At 42.5% G+C, this 16,193-nt stretch overlaps 1 protein-coding gene across 1 annotated transcript; it reads left to right on the top strand.

The window, feature by feature from the left end:
- The first annotated feature begins 261 nt into the window (after window positions 1-261).
- Window positions 262-13,786, top strand: tmem235b (transmembrane protein 235b). Its single transcript, XM_024388058.2, has 4 exons — window positions 262-797; window positions 994-1,059; window positions 1,235-1,372; window positions 12,706-13,786. The coding sequence occupies exons 1-4, from the start codon at window positions 620-622 to the stop codon at window positions 12,957-12,959; spliced, it is 636 nt and encodes a 211-aa protein (XP_024243826.1). The 5' UTR covers window positions 262-619; the 3' UTR covers window positions 12,960-13,786.
- Window positions 13,787-16,193: the final 2,407 nt, after the last annotated feature.

Here is a 16,193-nt window from a genome sequence, read left to right as displayed (position 1 = left end):
TTATATAAACTTCGAATGTGAGGATCTGCTGACAAATTGCAGTGAATGTTGGGGTAGAGAAGCTAACCCGGGTCGCTGGAGTGAAAGGCAAACACCCTAAGCATTGCGGATCGCTACAATATGTTGGTGTTGTGCACTAGTAGATGTGCGTAATAGCCATGCGTAAAAGGGAGAGCGAGAGACTTGTTGTGCGCCTGGTGCACATAAAATAAAAGGACCCGCCTGCTTGTACTCTGCTGCTGCTCAGAAAAAAATATTTTATCCCTCAGCGTAGTGGTCAACCCTCATCAGTAATGGTTCACGCCTCAACCTCGTAACCTCGTTGTTTAATCTCTATTGGGCGGTGAATTTGCAGGATATACCGCCATCCGCGCGCCATCCTGAAGACAAGGAAATAAAGATTACCAGTGGAGATGATTTTCATTAGTTGTGATAATTTACTTAATTTCACTATACTCTATAGTACTTTCGCCTTTTACTGGCATTAACCCTTCTAGTCAACCACAGAAACAGTGCGTACAAATAGGGCATGTTACCAGTCCCTATACCGGTTGGGGGTTGACTCGATGCACACTTTTTTTCTCTGAGCAAATACTCTACTTTACATCAATCAGGCGAGATGAAGCTGTCCTTTAGTTCTCTGGTGATCACCGCTGGCATCTTCGGTATCCTCAGTTTCGCGTTCCTAGCTACGGCGATCGGGAGCGACTACTGGTACATTATTGAGGTGAACAGAACCAACCGGACCGATACAGACGTTTCGGATTCCCATTCCGGATTGTGGATAACTTATGAAGGTATGCATTCCTATGCATTTGGATGAAGTAATTTGAAACCAATGTCTTTCTTAGATAGATGCCTTTTATAGTATCAGTTAGGATTATTTGTTGTCATTTTTCCTGTAGCAAGACACTGTTTTATTGTCACAATGAAAACTGAATAAAATCCGTGGATAATCCATTTGGTCCTCAATGTGTTTATCCATCTTTTCAGGTCAGAAGTATTATTCTTACACATTTAACTCCCCCAACTACTCTGAACCTGAGATGCACATGTTGAGTGAGTTACCTGTCCATTATCACCTTATTAAACAATACATTATAGAATAAAACATTTACAGGTATTGCTATTTTGAATAGATTCTCTTATTGATGAAGCCGCAATCTGTGTCTCAAGTGTTGGTGATAGAAGTGCTCCTATGGTTGGAATATTGTGTGTCTGTTTGTTTCCCCAGACATGCACAGTGCGATTGTGGTCCTATTGCCTCTAAGCCTGGTCCTGCTGGTGTTCGGAGGTATCTGTGGATTGATCAGTTCCCTGGCCCGGAGCCCCACCCTCCTCACTGGCACCGCCTCCTATCTCATCCTCTGCAGTAAGTGTGTCATCCATCATCGCTCATCCTTAGGGCCCTAACTCCTAGTCTTAGTGCTACTCTGTTTGTGCTACCATGCCAACGCCTTGTTACTCATTGTCATGTTTGGCATGACACGAAGTTGACATGATAGCACAAGGAGATCTGGGACAAGGGAAAGGTTACCTGACACCTACATGTCCAAATGCACTCCTATGCAACATACTCTCATCCATAAAGTCTTTAGAACAGGGGTGGGCAATTCCTTGAGGGCCTGATTGGAATCAGTTTTGCCCCAGCTAACACACCTGACTCCAATAATCAGCTAATCATGATCTTCAGTTTAGAATGCAATTTGATTAATCAGTTGTGTTTGCTAGGGATTGAGAACAAGTGATACCAATCAGGCCCTCGAGGACTGGATTTGCCAACCTCTGCTTTAGAGCAATGTTTCCCAACTCCAGTACCAAGTAACCCCAACAGTACACATTTTTGATGAAGCTTTGGACAAGCACACATGATTCAACTAGTCAACTAATCATCAAGCCCTCAATGAGTTGATTTAGGTGAGTTTGTCTCAGGCTACAACAGAAATATGTGCTGTTGGGTGTGCTCGAGGACTGGAGTTGGGAAAGACTGCTTTAGAGCCAGCCCATTCACTTAGAGTTGTGTGCATATCAATCGTACAAAGGAGGACAATTGGAGGCATCAGGGTAATTTTAGATAATTGAGATTCACCCCTGTAGTTTCACAGTTGAAGTGAGAGGGTGGTGGTGTGGTTAATTGGAGCACAGATACAGAAGGTCTCACACCATCTGGCTCTGCATCACAGAACGACTTGGAAAGGTCTTGTTATTGTCGGCAATGTTATTTACCACAATGTCATTCTCCACACACACTAAACTATCTCCATGTGGTTGGAGCTAGACTGATAATAATGGGTTTGATTTGACCACGGAGGAAGGAAGAATATTTTAAGATGGATGTTCTCTCCACTGCCCACCAGTCCATCTTTTAAAATGTTATTTATTTATTTCACCTGTATTTATCCAGGTAAGCTAGTTGAGAACAAGTTCTCATTTGCAACTGCGACCTGGCCAAGATAAAGCATAGCAGTTCGACACATACAACAACACAGAGTTACACATGGAATGAACAAAGCATACAGTCAATAATACAGTAGGAAAAAAAGAAAACAAAGTCTATTCAGCCCTACATCTCTCTCCTGTACTTAGTGGAAATGTTAGTTTGTTTGCCTCCCAGATAGTAGATGGATTACCGGTATTAGTATATCTGTTACTGATCTTTGGGGAAGGCCAACACTGCAATATCCCTCTGCTTTCAAACACTTTCACTTCCTAATTTCATTTTGATGAAAGGGGGCTGCTGAGGAGAGCAATGATTTGGTTATATCCACTGAAATAAGCCATTTGTGTAATAGTGAGGGGGGTGGAGAGAATAGAAGAGGGAAGGTACTAGAGAGCAAGATATGGATGGGAATGACTTCAGCCAGCTATAGAGGAGGAGAAAGAGGTGGAGGTTATGGGCTTTAAATTGGATGGAGATGAAGAGATTAGTGTTTGGGATTTAAACAAGAGAAATGAGGGTATGGAGAGATTGTAAAAATAAAGGTTTGTAGAGAGAGAACTAGGTTGAGAGGGATGGATGATGATAGACTTACACTGTACACCGATCCCCCCCATTACAAGGCCATATCACTGGGAAGGAACAGACCACAGATGGCTTGATGGCACCCCTGCCTAGCCTGTTGATTACCAATCCAGTTATGAGGATTACCTTCTCAACCGTACAGTATATCCTTTATTATCGTTATAGAGAGTCACTTGGCGCTAGAGTTGTAAAGACCTTCTCTATGGAAAGTGCAAGTACACAGTACTGTATGTCCTCTGAGAGGAATATCAATTAATTGGACAGCACACTGGAAAGTGTTTTCCTTTTCATCGTTGGACAACATTACCAGGATTTAGCACCTTATTCTTTAGGGGCCCGATTCTGACTTAGGAAATGACTATTGCACACGCCTTTCCGACGCACTTCTCAGTAGATGGTATTCAGATTTACCTTGTGAAGGTGCATAACGGGATTTGCAGGCGTGGTTCCCTTGCGCGCGGTGAATAAATGTAAAACAACTTTTCAGTACATGTATCTTAAGCCATCCCTTTAAATATTGTATACCTTTTAATTATAATTTTATCGAAAGACTAGAATACATCGAGAGAATGGGTTCAGAAAATAGGGATCAATGAAAGAATGCCATCTATGCGTCTCCGTTTCAGCACCAACTGGTAGATCTAAAAAATACTCTGATCTTGTCGATTAATACGGTATATTTTAGGGTTAGGAAAGTATCTATGAATCATAAACCGGTTTAGAGAGCCTTTACGCACTACATATCTTAATGAATAAAAAAGTGGTTTGATTAATCCTGAAAGTTGTTATATTCAAGTATAATCCATAAAATATTCAAAGGTGGAAAAAAGTGTACAATAGGGTTTGAACAATAGTCCTATGAATTTACCCTAATTCTCACTAATCATGAAACATAACGGTCCACTCGTCGTGAACCGTGCGCAAGGTTCCAGGCTTTAACCTGCTACGTGTGGTCTGATTTACTCAATGATTCAAAAAGGCTACGTGACCCAAATTATTGCACAACTTTAGCCTAATATGAGCCACAAATGCTAGCGACCATCAGGAACAATTACACGAACGTGACAGAGGAATTGAAAGGGAAACGGAATGGAATGATGTAAAATATAAACTACAAATGGAAGAAAACTAACACTGAAGTGAGTTATAAATGTATGTGGGTATTACTGACGGTGGCTCCCCGATAGTGCTGATATTTAACATTACACACATTGTAAAATAAACCTGAGAAAAGCCCGGGCATAGGCTATAATTAAGACATTCTAATGAGCATGCATTAACTCGGCAGGTTCGGCCCTACAAAAGCCTATAGTTTGGGTGTCCAAATTTCATCCACGCAAATTATGCGGGCACACATTTAAAATTCGTAACAACGGCACAGCTATTTGTAGCCTCTTTCACTGTGGAAAAGGGGCCGCAAAACATGTCATGTTGAGTTTCAGTTTGCTTCCGTATAGCTGGTTTCACATTCGTCTCCAAGCAAAACATAAAGTATATGCTTTTTCCTCTTGGAACGGGCAGGTTCGCTCGATCTTATTCATGGAGTCCTCGCGCGTAAAAGTGGAATAATGAGGCGACTAAACCAAGGTCAGACTAAGATTTATCTGTAGACACACCTCCGTTACAACTTCATTTCTTAGATCTCCGCACCGAACAAATAGCGGGTGAATAGCATGCTGCTATCCTGCTTAGGTTCAAGGTCAGAATACTCATGTTGTTCTCCTGCTTAGATTCAAGGTCAGAATACACATAGCGAGAGAAGTGCCTAAAATGGGAATTACGTTAGTTTTACGAGCGCTTAATTTTGGTCAGACAAGGGGCCTAAATAGATTATGAACTTGAGGGTAGAGCGTTGTTTACTGTTTTACTTAATCAAGAGTGACCAATGCAGCAGCTTCAGCCAACACTCCGCTCTTGACCGATGGGCGTCCCCACACAATTTGAATGAGTGGAAGGAACATTCTAGATTCTACTAATTCTAACTCTACTGGTGCCCTTTCTCTCCCCGTGACACTGCCAGTTAGGCCTAGAATAACCCTGATAAAGAAAGCCTTGTGATGCAGGAGAACTGAGTTAAGGAACAAGACTCTAAATGCCTTCAGACCTAATCAACAGCACATGGCAATGTGTGAAATGGAATCAAGGCTGGAATTACACTGAACAAAAAATATAAACGCAGCATGCAACAATTTCAACTGATTACAGTTCAAATAAGGAAATCACTCAATTGAAATACCTCCATTAGACACTAATCTATGGATTTCACTTGACTGGGAATACTGATATGCATCTATTGGTCATATACCTTTTTTTAAAGTAGGGGCGTGGATCAGAAAACTGGTCAGTATCTGGTGTGACCACCATTTGCCTCATGCAGTATGACACCTCCTTCCTATTTGTATTTATTATGGATCCCCATTAGCTGCTGCCTTGGCAGAAGCTACTCTTCCTGGGGTCCAGCGAAATTAAGGCAGTAATACATTTTAAAAACATTACAATACAGTCATAACAGATTATACAACATTTTAAATGTGTGCCCTCAGGCCTCTACTACTACATATCTATTACATAAAATCCATGTGTACGTGTGTATAGTGCGTATGTTTGTGTGCATCTGTCGATGTTTGTGTTGCTTCACAGTCCCTGCTGTTCCATAAGGTGTATCTGTTTTGTAAATCTAATTTTACTGCTAGCAATGAGTTACTTGGTGTGGAATAGAATTCCATGTAGTACTGTGCGCCTCCCATAGTCTGTTCTGGACTTGGGGACTGTGAAGAGACCTCTGGTGGCATGTCTTGTGGTGTATGCATGGGTGTCCGAGTTGTGCCAGTAGTTCAGACAGACAGCTCGGTGCATTCAACATGTCAATACCTCTCACAAATACAAGTAGTGATGAAGTCAATCTCTCCTCCACTTTGAGCCAGGCGAGATTGACATGCATATTATTAATATTAGCCGTGCTGCCCTGTTCTGAGACAATTGCAAGTCTCTCTTTGTGGCACCTGAACACACGACTGAACAGTAGTCCAGGTGCAAGAAAACTAGGGCCTGTAGGACCTGCCTTGTGGATAGTGCTGTTTAGAATGCGCTTTATTATAGACCGACTTCTCCCCATCCTAGCTACTGTTGTATAAATTTGTTTTGACCATAGCAGTTTACAATCCACGGTTACTCCAAGCAGTTTGGTCTTTCCACATTATTCATTACAATATTTAGTTGAGGTTTAGTGAATTATGTCCCAAATACAATGCTTTTAGTTTTAGAAATATTTAGGACTGTAGTTTCACCCATTCTGAAACTGCAGCTCTTTTTTAAGTGTTGCAGTCATTTCAGTCGCTGACGTGTATAGTGTTGCGTCATCAGCACACTTAAAACATTTTTTTAAAAACTTTTAAAGTCAGTTAAGAACAAATTCTTCTTTTCAATGACGGCCTAGGAACAGTGTGTTAACTGCCTGTTCAGGGGCAGAACGACAGATTTGTACCTTGTCAGCTCGGGGATTTGAATTTGCAACCTTTCGGTTACTAGTCCAACGCTCTAACCACTAGGCTACCCTGCTGCTTTGCTGAAAGCATGTTTAGTAAAGATTGAAAAAAGTAAGTGGCCTAGACAGCTGCCCTGGGGAATTCCTGATTCTACCTGGGTTTTGTTGGAGAGGCTTCCATTAAAGAACATCCTCTATTCTGTTAGACAGGCAACTCTTTATCCACCATACAGCATTGGGTGTAAAGCCATAACACAAGTTTTTACAGCAACAGACTTTGATTGATAATGTCAAAAGCCGCACTGAATCTAACAAAACAGCTCCCCCCATTATTTTCTCTCAGCCAGTCGTCAGTAATTTGTGTAAGTGCTGTGCTTGTTGAATGGCCTTCCCTATAAGCGTGCTGAAAGTCTTGTCAATTTGTTTACTGTAAAATAGCATTGTATCTGGTCAAACAACATTTTTTCCAAAAGTTTATTAAGTCTTGGTAACAGGCTGATTGGTCGGCTATTTGAGCCAGTTAAGGGTTTTTTACTATTCTTAGGTAGGGGAATAACTTGTGTTCCCTCCAGGTAGGAGGGCACACACTTTCTAGTAGGCTTAAATTTAATATATGGCAAATAGGAGTGGCAATTTCATCTGCTATTATCCTCAGTAATATTCCATCCAAGTTGTCAGACCCCGGTGGCTTGTCATTGTTGATAAACAATATTTTACTTTACGGAATTCAAAATTACAATGCTTGTCTTTCATAATTTGGTCAGATATACTTGGATGTGGAGTGTCAGCATTTGTTGCTGGCATGTCATGCCTAAGTTTGCTAATCTTGCCAATGAAAAAAAATATTAAAGGAGTTGGCAATATCAGTGGATTTTGTGATGAATGAGCCATCTGTTTTAATGAATGATGATATAAAGGTGATCCGGCTATGGATTGTGGAATGTTGTCCCACTCCTCTTCATTGGCTGTGCGAAGTTGCTGGATATTGGCGAGAACTGGAACACGCTGTCGATCCAGAGCATCCCAAACGTGCTCAATGGGTGACATGTCTGGTGAGAATGCAGGCCATGGAAGAACTGGGACATTTTCAACTTTCGGGAATTGTATAAAGATCCTTGCTACTTGGGGCTGTGCATTATTATGCTGAAACATGAGGTAATGGTGGGGATGAATAGCACGACAATAGACCTCAGGATCTCTTCACGGTATCTCTGTGCATTCAAACTGCCATCAATAAAATGCAGTTGTGTTCATTGTCCGTAGCTTATGCCTGCCCATACCATAAACCCACTGCCACCATGGGGCACTCTGTTCACAATGTTGACATCAGAAAACCGCTCGCCTGCACGACGCCATACATGTGGTCTGCGGTTTTGAGGCCGGTTGGGCATACTGCTAAATTCACTAAAACGAAGTTGGAGGTAGCTTATAGTAGAGAAATTAACATGCCTGCCTCAAACTTCACATCTGTGGCTTTATGTTGTGTGACAAAACTTCACATTTTAGTGGCCTTTTATTGTCCCTGGCACAAGGTGCACCTGTGTAATGATCATGATGTTTAATCCGCTTCTTGATGTGCCACCTGTCAGGTGGATGGATTATCTTGGCAAAGGAGAAGTGCTCACTGACAGGTATTGAAACAAATATGCTTTTTGTGCATATGAAAAATTTCTTGGATCTTTTATTTCAGCTCATGAAACATGAGACCAACACTTTACATGTTGCGTTTTATATTTTTGTTCAGTGATTTGGCTTTCTACTGACTCCTTGTGAATTTGGTCTGTGTGCCTTGTGTCTTCCTCTCTCTGTTGTGGTCACTCTACGTGTGGCGCTATTGTGTTTGTGCCTTCTCTCCATCCTTCTTTTATCTTCTCCCAGTCATTCTTATCTTTGATTTTATCTTCTTCAATTCTTCCATCAAGCATGTTTTCTTGTAAATGTCTCCAATTTACTGGAAAACTTGTCTCTTTGTGTTTATGTGAGGGTCTTGTCTCATCTGCCAAATGCTCAATTTAACAAATTCCATGGGCTTAATAAAAATGTTAAATACACACCACCATCAGTGAGCTTTATGGCTAAGGGGGCCCTAAAGCCTCACAACACAAAGGTCCTTTCAATCCCCTCAGGAAGAGGGACTCCGGGTCAGACTGACCCAAAGTGCTTCTGCAGCAGTAAGTAGCCTTGGACGAGCATTGGCTTGCCCGAGCCAGAACAGCTCATAGGGTAGGACTCTGTTTTTTTTCTGTAGCTTGAGTCAGATTGATGTACAAGTACACCCCTTAGACAGCGGGGGGGGAGAGATTACAGGTGTAAAAGAAAAACTATCAAAGAAATGCATACAAGGACAACCCCAACGCATTCCTCCCGTTGGTAACCATACACCCGCCAACACCCCCCTCCCACTGGTTAAATGGGAGAGAGTGAGATGGTTGCCATTTTGCAGAACTAATCTTCTCTAGTTTACATTAAGGGATATCTGGATATCTCAGTGTAGACCACCTCTTCCAGGTCAATGGGTATCATTGAACTACAGAAATTCAGCCGTGTCAATATATTCATTTTGATAATAGATATTCTGCCAGTTAAAACAACTGAAATATTATTTCATTTACTGAGGTCGGATTGAATTGATTTGAGCGTTCTGTTAAAGTTTCTGGCAAGGGTTTAATCTAAGGAAGGAACTATATCTACTCCCAATTATTTAAATTGGGAAACAATTGGTATTACTTAAGTAGAGATGGAGTCCACCATCGGCGTCTTGAGAGGCAGTAGATTTGGTTAGATACCTTTTTATAGCTTGAGATGAAGCATTGCATATCATAGATACATTCAGTGTTTGGGAGCCATAGAGCTACTTTGTCTAGATATAGTAAAATATACACTGCTCAAAAAAATAAAGGGAACACTTAAACAACACAATGTAACTCCAAGTCAATCACACTTCTGTGAAATCAAACTGTCCACTTAGGAAGCAACACTGATTGACAATACATTTCACATGCTGTTGTGCAAATGGAATAGACAACAGGTGGAAATTATAGGCAATTAGCAAGACACCCCCAATAAAGGAGTGGTTCTGCAGGTGGTGACCGCAGACCACTTCTCAGTTCCTATGCTTACTAGCTGATGTTTTGGTCACTTTTGAATGCTGGCGGTGCTTTCACTCTAGTGGTAGCATGAGACGGAGTCTACAACCCACACAAGTGGCTTAGGTAGTGCAGCTCATCCAGGATGGCAAATCAATGCGAGCTGTGGCAAGAAGGTTTGCTGTGTCTGTCGGCGTAGTGTCCAGAGCATGGAGGCGCTACCAGGAGACAGGCCAGTACATCAGGAGACGTGGAGGAGGCCGTAGGAGGGAAACAACCCAGCAGCAGGACCGCTACCTCCGCCTTTGTGCAAGGAGGAGCAGGAGGAGCACTGCCAGAGCCCTGCAAAATGACCTCCAGCAGGCGACAAATGTGCATGTGTCTGCTCAAACGGTCAGAAACAGACTCCATGAGGGTGGTATGAGGGCCCGACGTCCATAGGTGGGGGTTGTGCTTACAGTCCAACACCGTGCAGGACATTTGGCATTTGCCAGAGAACACCAAGATTCGCAAATTTGCCACTGGTGCCCTGTGCTCTTCACAGATGAAAGCAGGTTCACACTGAGCACATGTGACAGACGTGACAGTCTGGAGACGCCGTGGAGAACGTTCTGCTGCCTGCAACATCCTCCAGCATGACCGGTTTGGCAGTGGGTCAGTCATGGTGTGGGGTGGCATTTCTTTGGGGGGATGCACAGCCCTCCATGTGTTCGCCAGAGGTAGCCTGACTGCCATTAGGTACCGAGATGAACTCCTCAGACCCCTTGTGAGACCATATGCTGGTGCAGTTGGCCCTGGGTTCCTCCTAATGCAAGACAATGCTAGACCTCATGTGGCTGGAGTGTGTCAGCAGTTCCTGCAAGAGGAAGGCATTGATGCTATGGACTGGCCCGCCCGTTCCCCAGACCTGAATCCAATTGAGCACATCTGGGACATCATGTCTCGCTCCATCCACCAGCCACGTTGCACCACAGACTGTCCAGGAGTTGGCGGATGCTTTAGTCCAGGTCTGGGAGGAGATCCCTCAGGAGACCATCCGCCACCTCATCAGGAGCATGCCCAGGCGTTGTAGGGAGGTCATACAGGCCCGTGGAGTCCACATACACTACTGAGCCTCATTTTGACTTGTTTTAAGGACATTACATCAAAGTTGGATCAGCCTGTAGTGTGGTTTTCTACTTCAATTTTGAGTGTGACTCCAAATCCAGACCTCCATGGGTTGATACATTTGATTTCCATTGATACTTTTTGTGTGATTTTGTTGTCAGCACATTCAACTATGTAAAGAAAAAAGTATTTAATAAGAATATTTCATTCATTCAGATCTAGGATGTGTTATTTTAGTGTTCCCTTTATTTTTTTGAGCAGTGTATAATCGAGCGTGTAATGATATTAAGTGATCAGTAGATTTTGGGGAAATTTGTGTTATTTCCTTCGATTGATGAATTGCCTGAGCCAGGGGTTCCATGAGTAAGAATAGCAAAGGTGAAATTGGATTTCCTTGTCTGCTGCTTCTAGTGATTCTGAACGGAGCTGAGTAGATTTAACAGGTCATAACTATGGCTAGATGAGAATGCAGTTAAATAAAGGAATAGCTTGAGTGGAGATGGAGTCGATGGTACAGCCAGGTAGGGAGAAACATCAGTCAGACAAGCAGGACTGGAGCTCTTTATCAGGCATCTCTGTCTCTGAAGTTCACAACTACTCATCCTCTGTCGGTAGGCTGGAACATCCACCAGCGAAAGTGTAGACTCCACCTGGGTGATGCTTGGAATCTATAAGTGTCTGAGAGACCCACACCTCTAACCACGTACGAACCACAAGACACCCACACCTCTAACCACGTACAAACCACAAGACTACCACACCTCTAGCCACGTACGAACCACAAGACTACCACACCTCTAGCCACATACGAACCACAAGACTACCACACCTCTAGCCACATACGAACCACAAGACTACCACACCTCTAGCCTTGTACGAACCACAAGGCTACCACACCTCGGAAGTAATCAGGAGCAGTCTCTTACGAGGCGAGCCTCTGTCATCTGGGGTCCGTGTCAATAGGGAATATCCAGAACTTGTTTATTTCAATTTCCTGTTCATTTCTGCTAACAAACGATGTCTCTGTCGTAGCCAGCAACCATATCCACCAATCATTGAGCAGGCTGATAGGTAGTTGATTATACTCCCTGTGGTGCTGTCTCTGGTTTTCTCATTGTAAGTCATTCGGATCACTTTTATTATTTCAATCCTTTGTGAATAAGCCCTCTGTGTAATTGTCACTGATGTTCTTTCTAATGTTCCTGGCTTGATGGCTCTATGGTTTTCTGGAATTTTATGAGTATCTTTGTATTAGTCGCCAGTCAGTCCAGTGTAGATGGAGTCTGAGGGAAAAGTAAGGCTGTCTGATAGTCCATTTGAGGATTGTAGGTCAACTCAATAATAACTGACTCTCTCACTCACACACCTTCCACTCCTTCCTCCATCTTAGCTCTTGACACCCTTGGGTGACATAGGGATAAATTAAAATTACGCCCACCTAGCCCCCCTGCCAGCAATATGTGGTGATTTGGGCTGCTGGGTGCAGGGAGCTGGATACAAAGACGTTATAGTTTATTGACTTTTCCTATTCCGCCGGAACCAAAGACAGGCGTTTCCTCCATGGCAACATAACAGGACTCTGATGGCTCTTAAACTCCGATATCATCAGATGGTGCATGCTTCAGTCTACTTCTTTTTTCTCTCATTGTGATATGTGGGTTGTAAAGACAAAACCAAATACAACATTCACGTGTTCCTCTCTTTCACTGGCTGACCTTTTGATCCTACTCTTTTATGTGTAAGAAGCTGTCTAAGTGACTGTGGCGTCATTGTCCTCCAATACTACCGCCTTCAGGTGATCCTTCTCTCCAAGCCAAGTGTACCCTGTTAGCACTTGTACATACTTGTGCTTACATGAAAATAATGTTCAATCTCCCTCTCCAACTGCTTGTGTGCGCATTTGGTATATTAGCAATGACTTACTGTTATTGTCTCCCCAGGTTTGCTGACATGCTTCAAAGTGAGCCCCAGCTACATCAATTACGTGTGTGTGTGTGTTTCCTCAGGTGTTCTGACCCTCTCTGGTGTCAGCCTGTACATCAGTTACTCCCAACAGGCGATGGCTGAGACTGAGAGGCTGGTGGGGGCTGAGCGTTTGGCCCAGGTGGTCAGCACCTCTTTCGGCTGGTCCCTCGGCCTGGCCTGGCTCTCCTTCTGCCTGGAGGTCCTCGCTGGCCTGCTGCTGCTGCTAGCTGCCCGCCTAGCCACCCTGCAGCACGGACCACAAGGCCACGGCTGGCCTCTCCATGTTGTAACCTAACCCAAGAGGCAGATGTCACAAGAACTGGATAACCAACTGGCCCTGAACTGTACCTTAAATGTTCTAATGATTTGTATGTGCTCGTATCTGGCACCACAAATTAAGTTCTCTCTGGAAAAATTGTTCTTTAAGTATTTTTTTTTTTCATCCAAAATGCCATGAGGTTTAATCTATGGGCAAAACAGTTGAGATGTAGTGCCATCTTTTGGTGTGATAAGTCACTACATTTCAATTGACAAATGCCCCCAAATACCAAATTGTATTATTGTGGTCCTATAGGATGAGAAATTAAACGTACTAGAACTACAGGCCTCAACCACAAGTCACTCTGAATGGCTGTTAGCAGTCCAGGGGTTTCATTTTAGAACTTGGGCAAGTGAAGGGCTATAGGAAAGAAGTATGTATCATGAGTGGATGTACTCAAAGCAAAAGCCATAGTAGAAATGATCAGAGCAGACTGAGGGTGCATCTCAAGTGAATCTTTAGCCAGATGTAGCGGTGGTATCAGCGGAGCCTTGTCTGGCAGAAAAACAGTTCATTCAGACTCATTTACTGCCTGTTTAAAAAAAAAAACATATCTGACATGGCTGACTTGCCTAAACAAAGGTGGTTTCTACTGACAATTGAGGTGTACAAACTATGGCATTAGGGAGTGATGAGTGGATAAGAGGCAATCCGTAATTCTGATTAAGAAATTAGGAGACTAAATGACTTGGCGTTACCTTAGATTGTAAACTGTCATGGTCAAAACATATCGATTCAATGGTTGTAAAGATGGGGAGAGATCTGGCCGTAATAAAGAGATGCTCTGATTTTTTTGACACCACACTCCAAAAATCAAGTTCTGCAGGCTCTAGTTTTGTCTAATCTTGATTATTGTGTGGTCCAGTGCTGCAAGGAAAGACCTAGTTAAGCTGCAGCTGGCCCAGAACAGAGCGACACATATTGCTCTTCATTGTAATCAGAGGCCTGATATAAATACCATGCATGCCAGTCTCTCTTAGCTAAGAGTTGAGGAGAGACTGACTGCATCACTTATTTTTATAAGAAACATTAACGTGTCAAAAATCCCCAATTGTTTGTATAGTCAACATACACAAAGCTCTGACACACACTTACCCCATCAGACATGCCATCAGGGGTCTTTTCACAGACCCCAAATCCATAACAAATTCAAGAAAGCGTACAGTATTATTTAGAGCCATTATTGCATGGAACTCTGTTCCATCTCGTATTGCTCAAATAAACAGAACCTGTTTTGTTTTTTAAAAGGATAAAGCAACACAACACAACGCCTCTCCCCTGTTTGACCGAGATAGTTTGTGTATGCATTGATATGTAGGCTACGTGTACCTTTTTAAGAAATGTATGTACAGTTGAAGTCGGCAGTTTACATACACTTGGTTGGAGTCATTAAAACTCGTTTTTCAACCACCACAAATTTCTTGTTAACAAACTATACTTTTGGCAAGTCGGTTAGGACATCTACTTTGTGCATGACACAAGTCATTTTTCCAACAATTGTTTACAGACAGACAGATTATTTCACTCATAATTCACTGTATCACAGTTCCAGTGGGTCAGAAGTTAACATACGCTAAGTTGACTGTGCCTTTAAACAGCTTTGAAAATTCCAGAAAATTATGTCATGGCTTTAGAAGCTTCTGATTGACTCAAATTATGTCAATTAGCCTATTGGAGGTGTACCTGTGGATGTATTTCAAGACCTACCTTCAAACTCTGTGCCTCTTTGCTTGACATCATGGGAAAATCAAAAGAAATCAGCCAATCAGCCAAGAAAAATTGTAGACCACAAATCTGGTTCATCCTTGGGAGTAATTTCAAAACCATCCCAACCATGAAGAACGGGGGTGGCAGCATCATGTTGTGGGTGTGCTTTGTTGCAGGGGGGACTGGTGCACTTCACACAATAGATTGCATCATTAGGCAGCAAAATGATGTGCATATATTGAAGCAACATCTCCAGACATCAGTCAGGAAGTTAAAGCTTGGTCGCAAATGGGTCTTTCAAATGGACAATGACCCTAAGCATACTTCCAAAGTTGTGGCAAAATGGCTTAAGGACAACAAAGTCAAGGTATTGGAGTCACCTCAATCCTATAGAAAATTTGTGGGCAGAACTAAAAAAGCATGTGCGAGCAAGGAGGCCTACAAACCTGACTCAGTTACACCAACTCTGTCAGGAGGAATGGGCCAAAATTCACCCAACTTATTCTGGGTAGCATGTGGAAGGCTACGTTTAACCCAAGTTAAACCATTTAAAGGCAATGCAACCAAATACTAATTGAGTGAATGTAAACTTCTGACCCACTGGAAAGAAATTAAAGCTGAAATAAATAATTCTCTCTACTATTCTGACGTTTCACATTCTTAAAATAAAGTGGTGATCCTAACTGGCCTAAGACAGGGAATTTTTACTAGGATTACATGTCAGTAATTGTGAATAACGGAGTTGAAATGTATTTGGATAAGGTGTATGTAAACTTCCGACTTCAACTGTAGTTCTGTCCTTGAGCTGTTCTTGTCTATTAATGTTCTGTATTATGTCATGTTTCATGTTTTGTGTGGACCCCAGGAAGGGTAGCAGCTGCTTTTGCAACAGCTAATGGGGATCCTAATAAAATAACAAATGAGCATGCTAAAACGGACGTAGTCAATATAACAATTTGTTCAGCACTTTTGAAATGTGCAGTGACAGAATTCAGAACCCGTTCTTACAGTATTCTCCCTGTACACCAAGTCAGAACTGTAGGATAAATAAAGGGAATAAAGGAGGCATATAAGCAGACAATGAAAACTCTTACAATATTCGATGATGGAATTTCTCTAAAACAGGCCATAGGCTACATGTGCACCACCAAGTCACAACAGTAATCTAAGTTATGAGGGGGAAAGGGACCAAATTTTAGGGTGAGGCACATGGGCTACTAACAGTTTACTACACAACATACACTTAGTATTACTTTCTTAGCTACAGTATACATATCTTCCTGGCATCTTACATAATTTATGCAGCAGCATACAAGACATATTTGGACTCACTTTGTTGTGCTGTGCTTACATGAACAGGAAGGTGGTGTTGGTGGTCTTTCTTGTGGGCAAATTTTGTCATCAAAACCTGTCATTCTTTGGATTTATGGGGTTTTCAAGACAACTGGGAACTCAGAGGAAAAAAACAAGGTTGAATCACGACATCAGTGATCTTCAGGTTGG

The sequence above is a fragment of the Oncorhynchus tshawytscha genome, linkage group LG25 (genome assembly GCF_018296145.1).
Source record: "Oncorhynchus tshawytscha isolate Ot180627B linkage group LG25, Otsh_v2.0, whole genome shotgun sequence".
Classification (NCBI taxonomy): Eukaryota; Metazoa; Chordata; class Actinopteri; order Salmoniformes; family Salmonidae; genus Oncorhynchus; species Oncorhynchus tshawytscha.
Note: the sequence above shows the minus strand (reverse complement) of the source record. Positions and strands in the feature narration are given on the sequence as shown.